Raw genomic sequence first — 25,304 nt, 5'->3', positions numbered from 1 at the left:
GCCCCCTCGCTGAGTGACAGGTCAAATATCGGCCACCACGCCCCCACTGTGAGAGACCGGTCGTGTATTGGCCGTTGAGCCACGCACCCACAGTGATTGACAGGTCAGGTATCTACCACCGCGCCCCCTCGCTGAGTGACAGGTGGACTACCACCGGGCCCCCTCGCTGAGTGACAGGTCAAATATCGGCCACCACGCCCCCACTGTGAGAGACCGGTCGTGTATTGGCCGTTGAGCCACGCCCCCACGGTGAGTGACAGGTCAGGTATCTACCACCGGGCCCCCTCGCTGAGTGACAGGTGGACTACCACCGGGCCCCCTCGCTGAGTGACAGGTCAAATATCGGCCACCACGCCCCCACTGTGAGAGACCGGTCGTGTATTGGCCGTTGAGCCACGCCCCCACGGTGAGTGACAGGTCAGGTATCTACCACCGCGCCCCCTCGCTGAGTGACAGGTGGACTACCACCGGCACCCCCGAGCTGCGGCGCTTTCCCTGTTCGGTGTAGCGACAGTTGGTCGTTATGAGTAAACTTTCAAACTTCTTTCGAGGCGGCTCGAGCTCCTCGAGGTCGTCCCGTTCCAGAAAGCCGGGTCCGAGCCCGCAGGAGGCCTTGAAGCGTCTGCGAGAGACGGAGGAGATGTTGACCAAGAAGCAGGAGTACCTGGAGAGCAGGATTGGAAAAGAGCTGGAGATCGCCCGGAAAAATGGCACCAAGAACAAGCGAGGTAGGAAGTAGCCAGGCTACAGTGGCTGGAAGATAGTCGTGGCGTGCTACACGGTATAAGACAGAGCGACATTTGCACTGAACCATTGCACTATACACAGCACCGGGGAAGAGATGGTGTACAGAGTAGGGTACCAGAGACTGGGACGTTGTAATGTGCCACTGCATCAGGGACGTTGCACTATGCACTGCAGTAGAAGCAGGAACATTGCACCTTACACTGTACGAAGGCCAATATATTTGATATTTGGAACTATGCCAGAGGAAGAGGTGCCATCACGTGCAATCACGATGTTTAAGAGGCTTTTAAAATACTATTAAATAGGCAAATGGCATTAGAGAGGATGAACATAAAGGTTGGCGTGCATGTGTTGGGCTAAGGGGTCATTCCTGTGCTGTTCAAGTCTATGACTATAACATTGTTCTGTGCAAGGTTTGCAAACAATGAAGAACAGAAACTGGAAACTCACTGAGTAAGGAAGGTGTATTCAGATATATGCTATAGAGGAGATGCTCACCTTCATTAATCTTAGGCATTAATATTTCTATTTTGTTAGATATGGCTGTTAATTTAAATACTTTTTCTAACTTCTTTAATCTAACTGAATGTCACTTACTACAAACGGATACCCCTTGCTGTGATTATACTCTGGACAAAGGATAAGTCATGTAATTAAGCACTGGAGCACCCATATTTGCAAAATAGCCTTCGAATATTGAGCTAAGACGACAAAAGTTCCACAGCAGATATCATGAATTAACAGAGGAAATATTCAGATCGGTAGCCATAGATATTATTCTGGCCAGACTTGATACATTTGTGTACATCAAAAACAGCATCAAGAGGATGAGCAAGAGAAGAATGCTAACTGGCTTCAAACCTTAATATAAAGGAATATAAATATTTCACAATTTTTTTTGAAGAGTTCAGACTTGAGGAGGTGTTGTATTAGCAATCATTATTTTTCATAAATCTATTATGTACATTTATAAAAGGATGTGTAAAGCACAAAATATAACTACAGTATTACTAATAATCAGCAGGTATTCAAATTGCAAATGAGCAGACAGGAAGACGAAAAGTATGTTGACCATTATTATGAGAGAATTTGAGTAAATATGTAGAGACCCCTTATTCTAATTATATAGGGTATTGGTGACACGCCATCTGGGAATATTAGGCTTCCTTGCCAAAGGAGGAACATAGAGGCAGCAGAGGAAATATTATTAGATTGATCTAGTTTGATTTCTAGAATGGTGGGTTTGTTATATGAGAAACAATTATACCTCCTTTGCCTGTGACTTTTTTTTATTGAAATTGAATTTTTACTGGACTTGAAAGTGTGGGTGCAGGGATTTGGATGTTTAGAACCAAGGCTTACTATCTCAGAATAAGTGCCTGGCCATTCCGGATGAAGATGAGAAGAAATTCCTCTGGTATATATGAACCTGCAAAATGCTCTGCACAAGAGGGAAAAAGAGCAATCACTGAGTAAATTTAAGGCAAAGAACAATAGAGTTTTGTGTAAGTTAAGAGATTAGTGTCACCTCATTGCACTGCGATAAAATATCAGCTATGATTCTAATGAAGACAAGAAGAACTGATTGGATTACTCCTACTTCTATTTGTTATGAATCTGTTATCATATTTTTGTTTTTACTGGCTATAATAATACATCAGTATACTAGTTTCTGAATATTTGTTATTGTACATTGCAACTTGAACTATATTTTTGATTAGCACTGAAATATAAGAAATGCAATTGCTCAAAATGCAGGTAGATAGAGTTCTATCAAAGAGCAAGAACTGTTTAGAGTTAATGCAGTTTTACATTGAATCAGATTCATACATTTTACTTCAATAAACCACCTTGCTAAAGGTTAACTCCTCACAACGCACAAAAATGCTGGAGGAACTCAGCAGGCCAGGCAGCATCTATGGAAAAGAGTACAGTTGACGTTTCAGACCTATATCCTTCAGCAGGACTTGTATTTGTGTCCTCCTGAAGGGTGTTGGCCTGTAATGTCAATTGTACTCTTTTCCATAGATGCTGCCTGACCTGTTGAATTCCTCCAGCATTTTGTGTGTGTGTGTGTTGCTTGGATTTCCAGTATCTACAGATTCTCTCTTGTTTGTGATTGTTTAACTCATCAACTGTCCATAATTTCTTCAGCTTTTCTAATTTTTTAAACCTCAATTTTGTTAAAAGTTGTATTCTTGAAAGCTCACTTGGGTAGTCATTCTGCCTGCTTTTAAATTCTTTAATTTTTTTGTTTCGTTAATGTTTTTACTAATTACATGGTCCTTTAAATATTAATCAACACCTGATCAGCACGTTGTTCCCTTATTTGTACAATTTAACACCAGTTTTCTTGATAGAGGACTGTTTTGGTCTGATGTCTTTTGGATTTTAATCATGACTGCCAGATCCCATTAGTGAATTATTTTGGTCTTATAAACATAAATATTGTTTTTTATATTTCCAAGTCCACCACCCAATCATGAATGTTTTTGTGATTTTTCTCTCTACTTATTTTTAAGGAAGTAGAAGCTGTACTGAATGATCTAGAGGGAATCTGCTATTTGCCTTCTTTATAGAGTGGAAAGCATGGCAGCCAATTTGCATTTGGCAAAGGTTTACAAGTATTGAGGTACTTAATTACATAATCATAAGAGAAGGATGAAATTATAGAATTTCTCCCTTTAGAGATAATGCAGGAAGACTGGATGATTGTAAATGTTATATTCTTGTTTACAACGGGAGAGACCTGGCCAAGTACAGGCTAGCCACCTGTCAAACGTGAAAAAGTCTTAAGAACCAATAACACAGAACAAAATTTATATTTGGAAGTGGATAAGCTAATGAATGCTATATTTGTGGACTTGTGAAAGGTAAATAGTCATTGAATTACTTGTTCAGAACTTTTAATTAAGTAATGGAGAGGACTAATACTAGTGTTTCATATGAGAGTTTCAAAAAGTGTTTGACGTAGACGCACTATCACAATTATTGCCCATGGGATAGAGGAAGACACCAATACCGTGGATATAATACAGGCATAAGCCAGGAGCATAAAAGAATCATGATGAATAATTGTTTTTTACAGGAGGGATATTTGCTGAGAGGTCAATAGGAGAACCATGAGTCAATTTTTACTAATTGAAAAGCTGGGCGAGGATACAGTTTAAATGTCTGCAGTTGATATGAAACTTAGAGATCAAAAGAACAACTAGGTAGACAGAAAAATCATTAGGAAGGTACAGATAACTTTTCAAGATGGGTGGGCACACAACAGTTGAACTTTCATGCAAAATGCCTTTTGATAGAAAAAAATTAGAAGAGGCAATATGAAATAAATGGTACGCTTTCAAGATGGACGAAAGGATAGATTATGAATGTAGGTAAATCTTTGAAGCTGGAGAAATATTGAAAACACTGTTAAGTGCATATGATCTCAGGCTTGATTAATATAAACAGTGCAAAAAGAAGGAAAGTTATGCTAAAACTTTGTTTTTGAACATGTATTAATATTGAGGTATTAAGAATTAAGGTATTGCTATGTCATTTAGAAAGAGTGCTGAAATAGCTAGATAATGAAAAAATAAGAAGGTAAGAAGGTAGCTTACATGGGAATCTATGGACAAAGGCGTAGGATGAAGCTGTTGTACAGGGTAATTGTTTTGATGATCAGGAAAGCAAAAAATGTGTGTGATGATTGTATTGTTACGAAGGATGAACAGCTCTGATGGGCAGAAGGTTGCCCATGTCCCCCTCCCCTGGGAGAATCACAAACTGTTACTGTTTCCACGTGTTAATGAGAGAGAAAGAGATGGAACAAAAACATACTGGGACTGGAACATCTGCTGCTGATAACACCGGGGGAGATAGACGATATTATGACTCCTGTAAGGCTCACGGCTCCGGAAAGGGCTGTTTACTTGGTACTATTCTGTTCATTAAAATTCCTCAGTGGACAGTCGGAGTGGGCTGGTTTGATGGACTAAGCCATTCAAAACTGATTGACACCTGAGACCCCGTGAGTAGGGATAAAAGTGAGGTCTGGGGAGACACCCCTCTGACACACCAGGAGGCACACCAAGAGACACACTAGTGAGCACTGTTTAAGTGTTGGAACCCATGAGAAAGGGTGGGGCATCAGAGACCGAACGAAGGATTGGTCAATTTTAACTCACAGTGTTTATAGCGAGACCAGTGGGGGCTTGTGTGTGTGCCCACCCTTGCCTGGGTGATGAGTCCACCATAGAAGAACGGTCTAGCTAAAGGACAGAGGGGTCATACCTGAATGGCCACAACAACACATCGACGGATCAAGATCATAAAGGAAGGTTTGCAAGACAATAGCTGTTACTGTTTCTCTCTCTCTCTCTCTCTCTCTCTCTCTCTCTCTCCCTCTCTCTCCCTCTCTCTCCCTCTCTCTCCCTCTCCCTCTCCCTCTCCCTCTCCCTCTCCCTCTCCCTCTCCCTCTCCCTCTCCCTCCCCTCTCTCCCTCTCTCCCTCTCCCTCTCTCCCTCTCTCCCTCTCTCCCTCTCTCCCTCTCCCCCTCTCCCCCTCTCCCCCTCTCCCCCTCTCCCCCTCTCCCCCTCTCCCCCTCTCCCCCTCTCCCCCTCTCCCCCTCTCCCCCTCTCCCCCTCTCCCCCTCTCCCCCTCTCCCCCTCTCCCCCTCTCCCCCTCTCCCCCTCTCCCCCTCTCCCCCTCTTCCCCTCTTCCCCTCTTCCCCTCTCCCCCTCTCCCAACAACTACCTCAGCCTACATGAACTGAACTGAACTTGATACTTTCCCATGATAATTCCTTATCCCCTAGACAACGATACAGCTTGTTTATTATTGATTATTATTATACCCACACTTTTAGGTTTAGTATTGCTAATGTGTATTATCTGTATTTTTGCATTGTTGATATTGATTTGTATATTTTACTAATAAACACTATTTGGTAAATAGTACCAGATTCCAAAGGATACTTCTATTTTTGCTGGTAAGACACCCAGTTACGGGGTACATAACAGTATCATGTTGAAGTGTTTGTTAAACCACAATGTTTCAATTCTTAGATATTCAGCTCATCAGCTTTAAGTTCCTGATCAAATTTCCAAAACTTCAGAAGCATTAACACTAGCAGTTAATCATGTGAACTGAATTGAATGATGCTTTCAAATGATTTTATCTGAGCCCTCTTCTCCAGAACATACAGTACATTGCCAAACAATAATTAGCCCTTTCATCTGGCTTGTTAAAGTGGTGTGTTACAACTTATTACATGTCTACAACTTAATTTTTTTCTATTTTTCCTTTCTTTTATAGACAATAGGTGCAGAGGTAGACCATTCAGCCCTTCAAGCCTGCACCACCATTTTGAGATCATGGCTGATCAACTACTATCAATACCCTGTTCCTGCCTTTTCCCCATATCCCTTGATTCCCCTATCCATAAGATACCTATCTAGCTCATTCTTGAAAGCATCCAGAGAATTGGCCACCACGACCTTCCAAGGCAGTGCATTCCAGACCCCCACAACTCTCTGGGAGAAGGAGTTTTTCCTTAACTCTGTTCTAAATGACCTACCCCTTATTCTCAAACCATGCCCTCTGGTACTGGACTCTCCCAGTATCTGGAACATATTTCCTGCCTCTATCTTGTCCAATCCCTTAATAATCTTATATGTTTCAATCAGATCCCCTCTCAATCTCCTTAATTCCAGCGTGTACAAGCCCAGTCTCCCTAACCTCTCTGCTCAAGACAGTCCAGACATCCCAGGAATTAACCTCGTGAATCTACGCTGCACTTCCTCTACAGCCAGGATGTCCTTCCTTAACCCTGGAGGCCAAAACTGTACACAATACTCCAGGTGTGGTCTCACCAGGGCTTTGTACAAATGCAAGAGGATTTCCTTGCTCTTGTACTCAATTCCCTTTGTAATAAAGGCCAACATTCCATTAGCCTTCTTCACTGCCTATTGCACTTGCTCATTCACCTTCAGTGACTGATGAACAAGGACTCCTAGATCTCTTTGTATTTCTCCCTTACCTAACTCTACACCGTTCAGATAATAATCTGCCTTCCTGTTCTTACTCCCAAAGTGGATAACCTCACACTTATTCACATTAAACGTCATCTGCCAAGTATCTGCCCACTCACCCAGCCTATCCAAATCACCCTGAATTTTCCTCTCTTTTATCTTTTGTTCTAAACTTTAGTCTCAATCATTTCTGCTGTGTAAATGATTTCCTGTTGCATAAGAGTAACAGGAACCTGCAAATACAGTAAAGGACTAAGCAATAGCTGAAGAGATAAAATAACAGGCAACAAAAGATGTGGAAGGTATAGTTGGCTTTGAATACAAGGTTCTTAAGATTTTTTAGCTGTGACTAGGCAGTTTTTATGAACTTTTTTGGCAAGCTTTTAAAAAGTCCCTTTTAAGTTAGAAGCAACTAATGGTGTTTGACAGGAATTGCTGGACTGTGCAACTTCCATTTTTGTGACTTAATTGCATAGATTGTGTCTGTGTAAACCAAAATAATGAGACAAAATAGTCTATTCTGGAAAATTAAAAATGTGCCAAATATAATTTAAATATTTAAATACTTTTTGATGAGATACCAGAAGAAGTTTTTTGGCATGCAATAGTTATTTTTCAGCATGAAATTACTCATGCATTTATGAATCTATTTATTTCTGAAATATCTCTACACAGTCGGCCCTCCTTATCCGCGGATTCAACCAACCGCGGATCAGGAAAACCCAAAAGTTCTCTCTCCAGCACTCGTTGTTTGAGCATGTACAGACTATTTTTTTTGTCATTATTCCCAAAACAATACAGTATTACAACTATTTACATTCTATTAGGTATTATAAGTAATCTAGAAATGACTTGAAAGTACAGGCAGTCCCCAGGTTATGAATGAGTTCCATTCCTGAGTCCATCTTTAAGTCAGATTTGAAGTCAGAACAGGTACATCCGGTATTATTTACCATCAGTTAGTCAAACAATTTTCTTAGTATATAGTACATATTTTACCTTTCTATACATATAAATCACTTAAGAAACATACGTCTTTCAATAATTAAACCACTGCGTTGCTTAGTAATAATTGTAGCTTTCATCGGGGCAGGGCCTTTCACATTCTCCATTAAAATTGTTCCGATCGGTGACCAACTGTAGCCTTATGACTGATGGCGTTTCACCTCTTTCCAATCGCTTTATTACTTCCACTTTATTTTCAATCGTGATTGTGATTATTTTTGTGAACAGAAACCCTGTGGATTCCAAGCTTCACCGCCAGGTCCTGATGTCCATTGTACTGAGACATGTTAAATTATGTCCAGGGTTCTGCTGGGTCCTAAAGACCACCATATTGAGCCGGGTTGAATAAGGGACTTGAGCATCCATGTTTTTTGGTATCCGCGGGGGATCTCGGAACCAATCACCCACGGATAAGGGGGGCCTACTACTTTTGAAGTAAATATTACAGGTTCTAGTTGTTTTGAACTGATCTTGGTGTTAGGGTTACTGGAAGCAAATTTACCAAGGTGTGATCATTGGGGTATATGCCGACTAGTTGACTGTTGGTGGAAGTGTTACCATTAGTTGTCTACATCTTTTCAAAATTGTGGGATAAGGTAATTGCAATATTTTAGAATGAACATTGCCTAAAATCAACAACATTTGTTGTATTAAAATGTTCATAAATATGAAATAGTTCCTATTAATATAAAGAGAAATTTTATTAACTTTACAAGAACATAAGAAATAGGAGCGGGAGTAGGCCATCTAGTCTATCAAGCCTGCTCCGCAGTTCAACAAGATCATGGTTAATCTGGCCAGGGACTCATCTCCACCTACCTGCCTTTTCCCCTTTACCTTTAATTCCCCTACAATGCAAAAATCTAACCAACCTTGTCCGAAATATATTTACTGAGGCAGCCTCCACTGCTTCATTGGACAGAGAATTCCACAGATTCACCACTCTCTGGGAAAAGCAGTTCCTGCTCATTTCCATCCAAAATCTACTCCCCTGAATCTTGAGGCTATGTCCCCTAGCTCTAGTCTCACCTACCAGTGGAAACAACTTTCCTGCCTCTATCTTATCTATCCTTTTCATAATTTAATACATTTCTATAAGATCTCCTCTCATTCTTCTGAATTCCAGCGAGTCCCAGGTGACTCAATCTCATGGGCTAACCCCCTCATCTCTGGAATTAACCTGATGAACCTCTTCTGTACCACCTCCAAAGCCTGTATATCCTTTCTATTTATTTTAAAGATACTTTTATAAACCATTTATCTTGATTTGTTTCTGTCATTAAAGGTTATCACATGCTTGAAAATAAAATAATTATAAATGCTGAAAATTAGTAAATGCTAGAAACATTCAGCAGGCAAATAGCATCTGTGGAAAAAGAACGAGTTTATTTTTCAGTTTGGTGACCATTTGTCAGTACATTTGGTTTGAAGTTAAGAGCTGTTCAATGGTACAGTTGGTAGAGCTGCTACCAAACAACTCTGGTGCCCGGGTAATATCTAACACAGTCTTCATGACTGCATGGGTATTCCTTGGATGCTCCAGTTTCTTTGCAAGAAGATGTGTGGATTGGCTAGTTATTTGGGTTATAATGCTTATGTGGGGAGAATAAAATGAGATTAATAGAGCATTACTGCAAATGGATGCTTGGAGGTCAGTTGAAACTCACTGGGCTAAAGGGCTTGTTTACATACTGTATGACCCCAGGACTTTCTTTTCACTAGTATTTATAACAAAATTTAAACAGAAAGTGAGATGCCAACGGGTAAAGTTAATTATTATCATTGAATTCTAAATTGTTAAGCTTTCCTTCTACTTTTGCAAGATGTGCAATTTGCACAAGTGACATTCCTGTCAGCAAATATATCATTATATTTCTTCATAGTAATAAGAATTTTGGAATTATGCTTATTTTCCTTCTGATTTTATTTCACCAGTTTTAATTTGATACTTTTATCTTGACAGATCATTTCAAGTTTATTCACTTACTTCATGCTTGCAAAAGGAACATCTCCAAATCTTTTCAGTTTCTCTGGGCTGATCTGTGGTAAATGCTACGTAAATTGTAATCTTCACTCTATCAAATCATCTTGGCGCTTGTAAGTCTCAAATGGTGAATGGCTGAAATTCTGGGTCCGCTTTTTCTTTTCCCTTTTCTAGAAACTTCGATTTCTTTTTTAAAAGATAATGTATAATGAAATAAAAGAGTAGCATTTTGCTTAATTTGAATTTGCTTAAATATTAAATATGTTTTGGAATGATGAGAGGAATTTAAGTGTAGGTTCAAATTGTAATGAAAGTTGTTTTGATTTAACTCACAATGACGCTTTGTGTAGTTTTGGTTGTTTTCAGCCATATGACGAAATAGGGCTTTTTTTTTTGCTTCCAGAATTTGAATTAGCTATTTGTCAAATGTGTGAGAAGTATTGTTTTTACTGAACAATTACAATGCTGTTGTGCAGATGACCGAGCAGGTTTTGTACTAATTTCCATTTTGCTTGTGGATGTATTATTTTGTGTCTGCGAATTTTAGATTACTTAATAAATCCTTTTTAGTCAGTATATAATGAAAATTCACATCAGTGCAAATAAACTACAGTAGAATTCACCTAAGTTTTGAGTAAGTGGATATCTGGAACAATTTGAAGTCTTAAGCCAAAAGATACTTAGAGAATGTTATGTCCAGTAGTACTTTCAGTCTGCTTTGAATAACATCCTTCAGAAGTCATTTTGATTACAAATTATGAAACTTGTATGGAAATGATAAAGCAATACTACATTAATTATATTACTCTGGCATGTTCTGATAATGAACATCACTCTATTTAACTTGCATTAAACATGGAGACAACCTGCAGTTTTGTAAGAACTATTACATATATAACCGAGAATCTAAGTTAGCTGCATTGTAATAGATTGGATTTCACTAAACAATTGAAAGTTGATGCTAGTCACTGTTGTTATAATTACAAGCAAAGGTTTTGTTGATGTCTAATTCCAACATTTGCAAAATATGCATATGCTGTATCTTAGGAACAAACTGACAATATACAGTATTTGATTATTCAGTTTCTCTCACTGCAAGGCAAGCATTTACAATAGAGTAATAGACTTGTTTAAGTAGTATACAATATGTAATTAAATGTGGCAGTGCCTAACTGTTTGATCACGTGTGTATAGTTCCATGTTGTATGAGTCAGTTGCACCTTTTAAAGTTTGTGGCTGGATGATAAGCAGAAGTGACATTTGATTTCAGTTTAGTTCACGAATTGTTCAGTCTGAAGTGTCTGTCTGATTTAATGTCCCATTGGAAAAAATTGGATGAAGTTCTTCAGTACATTCAGGGTTGTGTATGACCTTCATGGTTTATCTCAGTCTATTTTCGAAGCCATCCACCAATGCCAGGTAGTGGATCCCACCTTTTTCATTGCCATCCATGTAGAGATGCTGAATGGCCTTCAGGACTGTTTCTGTGTTAAGACTGGCATGTTTATTGGTTGTGATTTATCGACTGTGTCTTCTTCTTTGCTAGTTCTTTCGTATCTGAGGCATCATGCTGGATTGGAGTTAGCTGTTTTTGCAATCCAAGCATAATGAAAAGTTATGTGAATGGAAAGTAAATGCCTCTGTTTCTACAGAAAAGAAGAGTTCATACAGCCCCTATACTTTCTCAATGGAAGAAAGCAATCTAGTAATGGAGAACAGACAGATGTTCCGATGCAGTATACTGTTGTGTCGAAAGAATTGTGAGCTACTCTGTATAGCATGATGTTGCATATTCCCCTGTGATTAATTAGAGGAAATAGATTATTTTTTTCTGTAAAACCTGGAATGGGAATGTTTTATACCCTTATTCATCCACCTATGTAGTCAATGCAGCCACACAATGGTTTCTTGTGTTAATATTGGATCTTCCTTCATCTATTTTGCTGTATCTACTGTTAACTGCTGAAAAATCATCCTATATTACATGTTGGGTAAACTGTGAACTCTTGGTGTTTATAATAGCATTTCCCTGCTGCAATCTTAATAGTGGATCTATTCTTGCATTGTATTCAGATGCTCAAACAGTAATCAATTAAATTGATTCATTTCATTTTTTATTTTCAGTTTCACTACAAGCATTGAAAAGGAAGAAGAGGTTGGAAAAGCAATTAGCACAAATTGATGGAACCCTTTCTACAATCGAATTCCAGAGAGAAGCGTTGGAAAATGCAAATACAAATACTGAAGTGTTGAAATCTATGGGCTATGCCGCAAAGGCCATGAAAGCGGCTCATGAGCATGTGTGAGTGATTCATGTTTGTCGCGTGCTCGTGAGTTTATTCCCAAATGAGCAATCATTGGATTTGAATTTTATAAATAAGATGAGTTTGAATAATATGCCCCATAATTGATGTGCAAATTAGCTGGCGAAGTATTGAGGAGATTTTCTTTGAATTGTAATCCTTCACACCGCTGAAAAGCATCCTTCATTTAACCTTTCCATTATTTTCATAAAGTTATCAGCGTCCACTTTTTGCAGGTTTGTGAACAAAAGTTTTAAAGGGCTGTACAAATATGTTCAATTGACACCTTGTTCTGTAAAACTTGGCCTGTTATAATCAATATGAATTTAAGTTATTGTGAATATTTTTTAAAAATCTTAGTTACGATCTGCTGATTCTAAGTGTATAGCAGAATCCAGTGATATTGTTGCAGGTTGACAAGACCTAACCATTTTACAGGTCCTTGGGTAAGAAGGATAATCTTGCTGTTCTGTCCTGAGATCAAACAGAATAATATGATAGATGTATTGGACTTAGGACCTTATTTAAATAAAAATAATTGTAATAGTTGCCTGCTAAGCATCCCTAGGAAGCACCACAATCTCACTGGTTTGAGCAATGACCGTAAAGTTCCTGTTCTATTCTTTGTGATGAGCTTTTGAATTTCATATTGTCACGTTGCCCTCAAGTAAGGATTGAGAATAAATGGGGAGTATCATTTTGGCATCCTGTGATGTCTTTTAATTGGCCATGGTTTTAAAACAGGGTATGCTCTTCTCAGATTCAAATTCAGTATGTAGTTGTTGCTCTACCAACATGTCAAGCCTCCTCTAGGCCTGAAGTTCAGGTGCCAGCTATATTCAGCGTAGTCTACCTTCAGTATGAGGAAACAGACTTGTTTACATAAAGCACCTAATGCTTCTGGGTACAACTTCTGCGAGTTTTTTTTTACTGCCTATGCAAAAAACATGAGAAAGATTTCTCAGAGGGCTCTTTCTGCCTGCCGTTTTGGAATTTTGGCTACCTACTGAGTTCTCAGAAAAGATGATGTGATGACATGCTGCTATTTTTTAAGACCTCACTTTACTTTAGGTAAACATTGCTTACTGAGAAATTCAGATACATGTCCAAAATAACTAATGTACTTTCTGTATTCACTAAGATATCACGTGTCATTGGATAACAAATAACGCTTATTTCAACTTTATTTACAGAAAATTTATAAATATTTTATGACTCATTGTAATCATCCTTAAAATGATTATTGGGAAAACTCAAGGCAAATCAGGTGTAGCTCTTTGGGACTGTTAATGAACGCACCACAGCTCTGAGGGGCTGAAGGGTGCAGGGGAGCCCCCTCCTTTGTGAGAATCGCAAGAGCATTATTGGGTTGTGTCAGAGGACCCAGGAAATGAGAGAGAGAGACCTGGCCATTGTCTCCTGTGGATTGGAGACTATGCTACGTGCAAGCCCTCGGGCAAAGTGGGCTGGGTGAGAGAGGGATTGCATCATCCCAACCTGATTGACATCTGAGACCCTATGAGGAACTATAAAAGAGGGTCTGGGGGAACAACCCCTTTCAGATGCACCAGAAGAAACGCTAGCGATCCCGTAATAGCGGGGAGCCATTTGAAGGAAGCCACGTGCGTTCGGGTCCCTTGCCTGGGGCCTGGTGGCTGGTACCACGGAAAACGACTTGGAACTAACAACGGGGAACCAACTCCCCGACGCAACGGATTGGCCTCATAAAAGTCCCGGGCAAGTTTAAAACCATCTCTCTTAAACCCAAAAGCTGCAGCTTGAAAGGACAGTGACTTTTATCTTACCATCGGACAATACAATATCCCCTAGACCAGGGGTCAGCAACCTTTACCACTGAAAGAGCCACTTGGACCCGTTTCCCACAGAAAAGAAAACACTGGGAGCCGCAAAACCCGTTTGACATTTAAAATGAAATAACACTGCATACAACGTTTTGTTTTGCCTTTATGCTATGTATAAATAAACTATAATGTGTTGCATTTATGAAATTGATGAACTCCTGCAGAGAAAACGAAATTACATTTCTGCATGCAACAAAAACATTTTGAACTCCGAAAAAAAGACGTTGGGTTGAAGGTTACTTTTAAGTAAAATACTCAACGTCTATTTGAGTCCTTCTTGTATTTATGAAAAACGCCAAACTTAAATTTGCCGCCAGCAGCAAACCAAAAATAACGTCAGCCAGCTGTCAACCTGAAAAATAAAAGGACTATTTCACTGAACAATGAAAACATATGAATATACGTAAAATAATACGCAATTAAAATATTTATCATACTTCTTCAGGTTGACTCACACCTGACAATGCAGTCGTATTCAGTAGGGATGGATCGATGCTTAGGGGAGTGACCGGGAAGGATAATGTGTTTTTTTCCTCTCTGAACTCACAGAAGCGTTTCCCAAACGATGTTTGCATTGCGATGATTGCAGAATGTAAATACTCCGAATTTATCATGTCGTGACATTGTTTGAACTCTCTCAAATTGGGGAAGTGAGACAATGTGCTTTTCTGTAAATCTCTGGCAAGCAACGTCAACTTGCGCTCGAATGCAAAACATCCTCCAACATGTGCAGGGCTGTACGTCCTTACCCCGTTGAAGAGCTGTGTTCAGCGTGTTCAGGTGCGCTGTCATGTCTACCATGAAGTGTAGCTTTTCCAGCCACTCTGGCTGTTCCAGCTCAGGAAAGTTGAGCCCTTTGCTGCCCAGGAAAGTTTTCACTTCTTCCAGACGCGCGACAAAGCGTTTCAGCACCTCCCCTCTGGACAGCCAGCGATAAAAACACGTTGTAGCGGTTGCTACACGCAGTCAGTAAACTGCAGTCAAAGATAGCTTTATTCGAACTAAACAGCCTTGCTTTTAAGCCTCCCTCAACCCGCCCCCCATGGGCGCGGATGCTGCAAAAGACACGTACTCACAAACCCCCGTAGGCTATCTCCCTTAGCCTGAACGCTGGCTAATTGTGAGCCGGTTCGGATGTGTCAGGAAATGGGTCGCCACAACGTCTTATTTAGATTGTACAAGATCACCATAATCTTCAAATTTAGATTTACATTTCAAAAACTAACAAACTAACATAAAATACATATTAATTAAATACTGACCATGTAGCGGTGTGCTACACGCAGCGCTAAAATTACGACACGGAGTCGGTAACTGCAGTCAAAGGAAAAAAACTTTATTCGAAATCTTCAGCCTCACTTTTAAGCCTCCCTCAACCTGCCCCCCCCCCCCCCATGGCGCAGAGGCTCCAAAGTTCTGTGCTCGCAAACCCCCGTAGGCTATCTAATTGTGAGTCGGTTCGGATGTGCCAGGAAAAGGGTCGCCACAACCAATTATTTCCCAAAGCAACAGGGAGCCGCAGCACAGACGTAAAAGAGCCACATGTGGCTCCGGAGCCGCGGGTTGCCGACCCCCGCCCTAGACAAACGATAGAGCTATTGCTTAATTGATGATTATTATACCTGCGTTTTTCGATTGAGTATTGACGACGTATTTTATCTGAATGTCTGTATTAATCTTATTTTTGTACCCCTTTATAAATAAAGACTTTTAAAAATAGTACCATCAGACTTCAATGGTCCTCTCTATCTTTGCTGGTAAGTGACCCAGTTACGGGGTTCGTAACAGGGAGGGACATTTTCTAAGGAAGCCTAAAGCAGTAACAAACTAGTTATGTGTTTTAAAGATCAACATTGCATTAAAAACTTCTTCCTCGATAAATAAAATAAATTTTGAATAAAGGGTGTATCGATAAGGTTAATGTCAGAAAGGGTTCAAAGAAAAACTAACTTTGTAAACTGTTGATAATATTAATTATTTTCTCTTCCAGAGATTTGGATAAAATCGATGAGATGATGCAAAATATCACAGAGCAGCAGGAAATAGCACAAGAAATCTCTGATGCAATATCCCGACCAGTTGCATTTGGTTCAGAATTTGATGAGGTACGTAGCAAACTATTTCATCAAATATATAAAAACAAAGTTAGAATTGGTTTGTGAGGGGGAGAAAATATGACACAAAGAAACTTCTGTGTTTTAAATAAATTCAGTTGGGTGTTTCATTAATAACTTGTCTTGAGCCAACTGATTTGTTTATCAAAGTGGTCTGTTGGCTGCTTCCCACCATAATGAAAGTGTCACCAGTGTACAGATGGTTGTGTTGCTGCAAATTATTTGCTTCCCAAACTTGTTTCAAATTTGTGTTTTGATTTTTCCAATGTGTTAACATTTTATTTTTTGATTGTTGGTAAAGTTTCTTCATACTATCATGAATTTATTCACATGTTGTTTCCAGGATGAATTGCTAGCTGAATTAGAGGAGTTGGAACAGGAAGAATTAAATAAGAGAATGATTAAAGGACTGCCAGAAGTTCCAATCACCAATCTTCCATCCAGACAAGGTGAGCCTGTTGGAGCTTGGTCAGGATCAGTAAAACATAGAAAATGTGATTTACCATAATGCATCAGAGGATTGGTGAAAATCAGGTGGGAAAAAATGAATAAATTATTTTCCCATATATAATTATTTTCTTACTGTTGAGACCAAAGTCTTTTATGTTTAACAGGAAACATATATTTATTCCCATTCAGAAAACGGCAGTTTTATCAATTATTATTTATATTTGTTTATCCATAATGAAATACACTTTCAATATTTCCTTTGAGGCTCAGTAATGATCTCCTATACAGTTGAGATAAATATTATCTACGGTTTCTAATTGCTACAGTCTTTGACATGATTTTCTACATCATCCTTCTCATCTGCTGGTCCGTAATTATTCAGCTTGGTTCTACTGGTTGTACTCTCGTATGTCAAAGTCATATCAAATCACACTGATTTGATGGCTTCTCTTTTTTTTCACCCAACAGTCTCTGCTTGCCCTCCAAACACTCCATATTATTCCTTGGCAACATGGTCCAAAAACAAAGCATCAAATTAAACATGCATGTTGACATTATTCAGCCCTACCTATGTCTTGAGAGCTTTGGATGTGCACATGATTCACAATAATTTGTCGGAGTGCTTGTGTATCAACCCATTCTGGACAGACAGAAATTTCTTCCAAGTATCAGTGAGATCAGTCTTAACACAAAATGAACATTGGACCACATATCCACACCTTCAGTATGACCTCCAGGCTTTGCCTTCAAAGCATATGTTTCTATCACAGTCTCAGATTGCCTTTTGCTAAATCCCTTGCCTATTCTTTATTGCCTTTGGATTTTGCTACTCAGATGCTTTTCCAACTAGCCTGTCTTCAAGCTATTGAAAATTGCTATCTGTTGTGTAGAATCAGAATCTACTTTGCGTACATTAAGGGTATTGCATGAACTTCAAATGGAAGACAGAAAGCTGCTTGTAAAGGTAGATGAAAAGACCAAAGCCCAACTGGTTGAATGGCCAGAAAGAAAGGAGTCGATGGAGATACAAAAACACAGGATTCATCAGATGATGTTGTGGATGAGGAAGCCAAAGGAGAGATCAGATTGTAAAGGGAGCAATAGAAGGATTAATAAGAGAGAATACTCCAGTGAACTAAATGCACCTTCCCAAAATCAAGATGCATAAACTAGAACAGTAGTTCCCAACCTTTTCTATGCCCCACACCCCTAGGAAATGTTTGATTAATGTTCGCACCCCCTACAAAAGTAATTTGAAGATGAAGAAGTCTAATTTCTATTTAATATTTGAATAATGTTGTAAATATATTGTTTGATTAAGCCTTCTTTATTTAAATAATTCATTATGGGCTAAATGTAAAAATTGCATATGTCATGATGCTACCACATGATAAGTGCACACCTCACCTAAAGTAGAAGTGAAGTACATGATTTATCTCCTGACTCTTTTGTTTTCCTTTCAATTAGATTTTATGTTTTGGAATTACAAAACATAACACTATCTATGCCCAAACTTTCAATTTCCTGTTCATCCACCATCCATATGCTGGTTATGAACATTGGCTCCCAGATATACAACACCATCCTGTTTCAGATCTTACCCTTGCTCTTTCCTGTTTTGGTGATCACTTTTTGCTTGCATTCCTGAAGTTAATAATTTTGCCATTGTTAGTGGAATCTTTAACATTCGGTATCCTAAATTTTGGCCATCCCTCCTTAAAGCTTTCTATCTCCATGTTTTAAGATGCATTCCACTCAAGTTTTGAGCTTTCATAGTTGATCATTTGATGTGCTACTGACAAATTTTGATTGATTACATTTTTGATTTGTACCAGAAAATCTGTTGTTATATTAAAGGTTGAAAGGTTAAAGGTTATACTACAAGCTTGAGTTATTTTTGCTAAAAGACTAAAGCAAAGAAACATTTATTCCTATATTAGGTGGTGAAAGTGGTGGAGGGGGGAGGGGAGTGACAGGAGAGATGAAAATTGAAAATGTAAAACTTTACTTAAATATATTTAGGTTCTTAAGAAACATATTCACCTTTTTTGGGTAGGATATTGTGTTTTGTAAAACTGGAAAATATTTAAAACGCATGTGACATTGATGCACCATCAATAACTCTTGGAGACAGGAGGCGAACGATAGGCTTTTATTAGCAGCAAGAGACCACCACACAACATCCTGGAGACTGAGGGAGGAACAGTACCTCCAACCGCCTTTATACAGGGGTCTGTGGGAGGAGCCATGGGAGCAGTCAGCAGAGGGGCGTGTCCAGACTGGTATATGTAGTTCACCACAGACATCTTTTGGTATCCTAATATGGTTGTAATATACAGAGTTACTGCCCTATTATGAGGTGAAAGTCCCTGGATAGCTTGGGATAGCCATTCACTAGCTGAAAACTTCTGGTAAACCATTTAAGTAAAGTGATTTTAACTAATAATTTTGTTAAGATTTCTGGAAAAAATCATTTTCACTCTCCACCCCCCCCCATCAATTTTATGTAAAATTGTTTGTGATATGCATTTCCTAACATCATTTTGAATATTGAGCATAATCTTGTTTTCCCTTTTGATTCTCCTATAAAACATCACCAACTATATGTAATTTTAAACTGATTTTCGATTAGTTTTATGATGATTGGGATCAGTATTTCAACTATTATATTTTATATGGACCCTATGAAAATGAAGTGGAAAGAGGATTTCAGACCTCTGGTGGAAGAACTATTTTTATTATGTGAGAGGTGAAAAAATACTTATCAGACATCATAAAATAACTATATAGCTTCTTTTCCAGCTAAATCTAAAATGAGAACACCTGCTGAAGATGCAAGTATAAAGCATTTGACACCTGGGCATCATAAAATGGGACAGAAGAACCAATTATACAAAGCAACATGAAGATGACTTTGTAGTTCTGGGTGTGACGGCACAGGGTACTGAACCACAGTATGTATAGTTAGAGAGTGTCTGAGGTGTGGTAAGCTCCCAATATTCACATAAAATTCCTGCCAGAGTCAATAAATTATCTACATTTTGTGCATTACCATAGATTTAGTCTGACTTGAAGCACATGGTGATTGTTTTATGTACACTCAGTATAAAATTAGAGATTTACAGTTACTGAGTTATTTTCTCCAGTCTTTATGAAATATTTTGAGTAAAGAGCTGATGAAAACCTGAAATTTTATAAAGATATTGTCAGTTAATGCAAGAACTTTTTTTAGTGATCTCAACAAAATTTGATGGTTAATTTGAATTAACTTGGTTTTATTCTGATAATCCTTTTATATTTTTTCCTGAAATTCATAGGACTATAAGGTAGACTATTTGCTATTTTTTTTTAAACAAAGTGGATGTTTTATAATTAGAATTGCTCTGCCTCTACATTCACTGTCACATTTGAAAGCAGAACATTTAAACTTCCATTTTCTCTTCGTAATTGATTCATAATTCACTCCTTCAATTAAGTTTTGGCTTTACAGTCAGTGGTACCTTTTATAACTAAGTTGTTACCCATAATGGTCAAATGAATTGACCATACCAATTCAAACAGAACAACAAATGCTTTCTTTTCCCTGTCTTCTCCCAACCCCACCCAGTATAACTTATTCCTCATGATGCAGTATTTGATGTCATGCTATTAAGTCAGCAGAGTGCTTTCTCTATTCTGAACAGTTAATTCAATCGCATTTCTGAAAACTCATTTCTCCGATTTTTTTTGGTCATGGACAGCCCAGCTGCAATTTTCTTTTAATGAATAAAAACTTTTCTAATATTATTGTTCTTTCTCCCTGTAGAAGATATTGAGTATAGGAGTATACATACATTGGAGTACACTATACATTGAGTATAGAGTTGGGATGTAATGTTAAAATTGTACAAGGCATTGGTAAGGCCAAATTTGGAGTATTGTGTACAGTTCTGGTCACCGAATTATCGGAAAGATGTCAACAAAATAGAGAGCGTACAGAGAAGACTTACTAGAATGTTAACTGGGTTTCAGCACCTAAGTTACAGGGAAAGATTGAACAAGTTAGGTCTTTATTCTTTGGAGCGTAGAAGGTTGAGAGGGGACTTGATAGAGGTATTTAAAATTATGAGGGAGTTCGAGTTGATGTGGATAGGCTTTTTCCATTGAGAGTAGGGGAGATTCAAACAAGAGGACATGAGTTGAGACTTAGGGGCAAAAGTTTAAGGGTAACATGAGAGGGAATTTCTTTACTCAGAGAGTGGTAGCTGTGTGGAATGAGCTTCCAGTAGGAGTGGTAGAGGCAGGTTCGGTATTGTCATTTAAAGTAAAATTGGATAGGTATATGGACAGGAAAGGAATGGAGGGTTATGGGCTGAGTGCGGGTCAGTGGGATTAGGTGAGAGTAGGCATTCGGCACGGACTAGAAGGGCCGAGATGGCCTGTTTCCGTGCTGTAATTGTTGTATGGTTTATGTGGTTATATCATTTATCAGTTGTTGCAATCTTGACCTATTGTTCTCAGCTTGTTCCTGCAAATTATCTACATATAAAAGTTTGTTACTGTGGTAACTTTCTTAGCAACATTGTAGGGTTTCCAATTAACCATGTTTTCCTCTATTTCTAATAAAAAATTTAAGTATGTTTGGAATTTATTTCTTTGTAAGTATCATGTCCTTGTATATATGTGACTTTTTAATTTCAGCAGCTGTCAATCATGTTGCTGAGGATTCAGTCACACTTTGTAATTCATACCTGACTTAATTGCAAAGGGGTAAACAAGCCATTCTGATCGAAAAGGCCTTCAATAAACTGTTACAATCCTTTGTGCAGTCTGAAAACAGGCAACACACACAAAACACTGGAAGAACTCAGCAGGCTAGGCAGCATCTAGGAATAGAGTACAGTCAAAGCAGGAACCCTTTGGCAGGAGAATCCCCTTCTTGGAACTACGTGACATAGCGCTTTCAATTTCTGGTCATAGACGAAATAGTTTTCTGAAATTTTCTTTGAACTGCCCAACAACTGTGCAACATCAAGTACTGCATTGTTGCAGCTTATCCCTTTATATCCCTAGTAGCACCTGCAGGATCACCCCCACCCCCACCCAGTATAGTTTAGCTTTGTTTTGAATTTGGATACATTCAATTATAAATAGTTTTGAATAAATGGTTGCTGATTATGTGGATTTACTAATTAACTCATTCTAATTTCTTATATCATAGTTTTAAAAATCTTTCACTCTCTAAACTCACAAAATTGTAACTACATAGAAAATTGAAACATAGAAAACCTATAGCACAATACAGGCCCTTCAGCCCACAAAGTTGTGCCGAACATGTCCCTACCTTAGAAATTACTAGGGTTACCTATAGCCCTCTATTTTTCCTACGCTCCATGTACCTATCCAAAAGTCTCTTAAAAGAACCTATTGTATCCGCCTCCACCACTGTTGCCGGCAATTACATTTTAATTGCCCTGTGAAATGTCAGTAAACAGTGGTTATTTTGATTATGACTGTATTCCTATTCATAAGATTATGATAGTAACCTTACCATTTTTAGAAACTATCTCCTTTATTTGGACTTTTCACTTCAGAGGCCTTGCCAGGTAATTTATTCCAATTCCACTTTTTGTGATTTATCTTTTTATCTGTTACTCTCTATTCTTTTAATTTATACCTGAGTCTGTGTAATAAATAATTTTGTTGAATTAATCATGTTGATTCTTTTATAATTTTCAGTTGGGTTATTGTAAGGGAATAACTTCAGAGCTTTAAGTCTTTCTTGTTTTGTCTGTTTGAAAACTATGTAATTAAATTGAGAGCAACAGACATGAGATAATGTATAGTTAATTGTTCTCACCAGAGAGATATTGAAAAGTTCATCTTCTCTTGAGTTCTATTATAAAAGATGGAAAAGTTGCCCAAAGCTGCTGTTTTGCACCTCCTATCAGCATGTTCTGCCACCTGGAAATTGGGAAGTTTTATTTGAAAGAAAAGGAAAAATAAAAGCAAAGTGTTGTTTTTATTTTGAAAAGAAAGCAATGAAAGGGTTAAGAGTAATTTACATTTTTTATGGGAAAGAGTATTTGTCTAAATTCTCTTTGCCCATCATCTCTTCCTCATTTTCCCAGTTGATCAATTATCTGTTTTAACCTTAGATAACCTTCTTCACTGTCATGAAGAAGGTTACCTAAGGTTATAATGGGATATTTTGGTATAAGCTTACTAATTGTGACAGCAATATTTTCATCCAAATCATTAATATATGTGACAAACAACAGAAGAGGTGACACTGATCCCCGCAGCACCCTACTGGTGACAAGCTTTTGATTTGAGAAACAATCCCCCAATACCACCCAGCCAATCACGTATCCAGTTTGCTAACTCACTCATGATCCCATGTGTTCTAACCTCCTGGACTAGCCTAACATGTGGGAACGTCACAGGCTTTGCTAAAAATCATACAGACAATGCCAATAGCTCTGTCCTTCTCAATCCTCTACAACACCCCTTCAAAAATCCATGAAATGTGATTCCCATGTACAAAGCCATGCTGATTATCCCTAATTAGTCCTTGCCTTTCCAAGTGCAAATAACTCCTGTCCCTCAGAATCCCATTAGTAACTTTCCCAACTGGTGTAAAGCTCACCGGCCTATTATTACTTGGCTTATGGTTGATGCCACTTTTAAATAAAGGTACAACATTTATTATCCTCCTGTCTTGCAGTACCTGTGGCTAACAAAGATACAAATATCCTAATAATCTCTCTTGCTCCTCATAACATCCTAGGATACACCTGCTCAGGCCCTGGAATTTATCAGTACTGTGTATTTCAAAGCCTAATGTTGCATTCCTTGATTTTATTGTATTCATCATGGAGGTGAATTGCCTCGTTTATTGTTCCAAGTTAAGTTGGCTGCTAACTGGATCTGGCTATGTAAAGTTGGATGAAAATCGGAACTTGGATTTCACATTAAAACAGAATAGCTGTGCAGAAAATTCATGTCATGGCTTACCAAGAAAATGTACATAAACCTTTTCTTTGGATTTCAATTGTATTTTGTATCACAAAAATTTGATTTTAATTAATACATGAGAAGATTAATTATGTGATTTATTCTGAGTAGGTTGTTCTTGTTAAACTTCTTGATTCTTTTAGTCAAAGCAAAGTACAGTATAATTAAAATCCATGGAGAAAAAAATCAGATTTGCAAAGGTCTAAATTACTTTTGTTATTAGTAATCTGCTTACTAATAAAATTTTCTGTTTCAGTTAAGATGCAATCGAGTAATTAAATCTGCTATTTAAAAATAGTTTTATTTTGCTTGATCATATATGCTTGAGTACTCGAGAGGATACAAAGTATCCAAAACAATCTTTAAGTAGAATATATGTATATATTGATTTGATTGTGTAGCTTTTTATTGAATCTAAATGTATACATTTGGGAAAATAAAGAAATGTATTTTGTAAATAAAAATACTTATTCTCTAAAACCTTTGGGTTGAATGTTACATTATTGCATAGCTAACCAAAAAGCAATGAATAATATAACAGATGGTTTTTGGAATATGAATCAGTTCACTGATTGAAGTGACGTAACACAAAATCAAGAGCATTTTGCACACACATTAGAATAAGGTTTAATATCATGGGCTTATTGTGAAATTTGTTGTTTTCTGGCATTAGTACAATTCAATACATAAAAGGGTTACTATTATTTGCAATAAGAAATGTAATAAAATAAGTAGTGCAACAAGAGACAAAATAGTGAGTTAGTGCTCATGGGTTTATAGACCGTTTAGAAATCTCATGACGGAGGGGAAGAAGTTGTTCCTAAAGCACTGAGTGTGTGTTTTCAGGCACCTGATGGCAGTACTGAGAAGAGCATTCCAGTAGAATGGTTGGATAGTTACAATGTTCTAAAATTCTGGACAGTTTTCCATTTCCTGAAGCAGGATGTGCAAGATTGCCAAAATATTTTGTAAAAGTGATCATAACTTGAATTTTCCTTTTTGTACAGTTTGTAGAACAGCATAAAAATAGGCCCTGAAGCCCACCATGTCTGCACTGACCATGAAGGCAAGCGAACTAATCCCATCTGTCTTCATGTGGTCGGTATCCCACTAGTTCAGGGGTTTTCAACCTTTTTTATGCCATGGACCCTTGCCACTAACTGAGGGGCCCCTAGACCCCGGATTGGGAGTCCGTGCTTTAGTTCCTGCCTGTTCATATGTTTGTCTAAATGTCTCTTAGCATCACTCTTGTATCTGCTTCTTCCAATTCAACTGACAGTGCATTTAAAGTACTAACCACTCTCTGTGTACAAGTTATTTTCCTCTTAGCTTAAACCTATGCCCGCGAATATTTGACATTTTCACCCAGAAGAAAGACTATCTACCCTATTTCTGTTTCTCATAATTTTATGTACTTCTATCAGATTACCCCTCATTCTCTGATATCCCAGGGAAAACAGTCCAAGTTTGTCCAGCCTCTTGTTACAGCCAATGCACTCCAATCCTTACAACATCCTGGTGAACTACACATTCTACAAAGTCTCCAAATCTAGTCTGACTGGAGTGCAGCAATCAGAATTGCACACAGTACCTTGAAAGTGGTGTAACTGAAAGTTTTATACAGCTGCAAGATGACTTCAATGCCCTCAATGCACATGGAGCCCTCCGAGTTCCTTGATATTAATTTGCATCTTGTGCTGTTTGTGGAAGGAGTGTATTTACTATTTGAGTAATATTGTAAAAATACTGTTTGATTAACCATTCTTTGTTTACATAATGCAGCACAAGTTATATGTAAAAGTACGTAAATGACATATGTCCTT

At 38.2% G+C, this 25,304-nt stretch overlaps 1 protein-coding gene across 1 annotated transcript; it reads left to right on the top strand.

Moving 5' to 3' along the window:
* The first annotated feature begins 398 nt into the window (after positions 1 to 398).
* On the top strand, positions 399 to 23,949 carry LOC132399221 (charged multivesicular body protein 4b-like). Its single transcript, XM_059979387.1, has 5 exons — positions 399 to 728; positions 11,881 to 12,058; positions 15,912 to 16,026; positions 16,379 to 16,484; positions 19,288 to 23,949. Exons 1-5 carry the CDS (start codon positions 524 to 526, stop codon positions 19,389 to 19,391), a joined length of 708 nt encoding a protein of 235 aa, XP_059835370.1. The 5' UTR covers positions 399 to 523; the 3' UTR covers positions 19,392 to 23,949.
* The last annotated feature ends 1,355 nt before the right edge of the window (positions 23,950 to 25,304 follow it).

This window comes from Hypanus sabinus, chromosome 1, assembly GCF_030144855.1.
Source record: "Hypanus sabinus isolate sHypSab1 chromosome 1, sHypSab1.hap1, whole genome shotgun sequence".
Lineage (NCBI taxonomy): Eukaryota > Metazoa > Chordata > Chondrichthyes > Myliobatiformes > Dasyatidae > Hypanus > Hypanus sabinus.
Note: the sequence above shows the minus strand (reverse complement) of the source record. Positions and strands in the feature narration are given on the sequence as shown.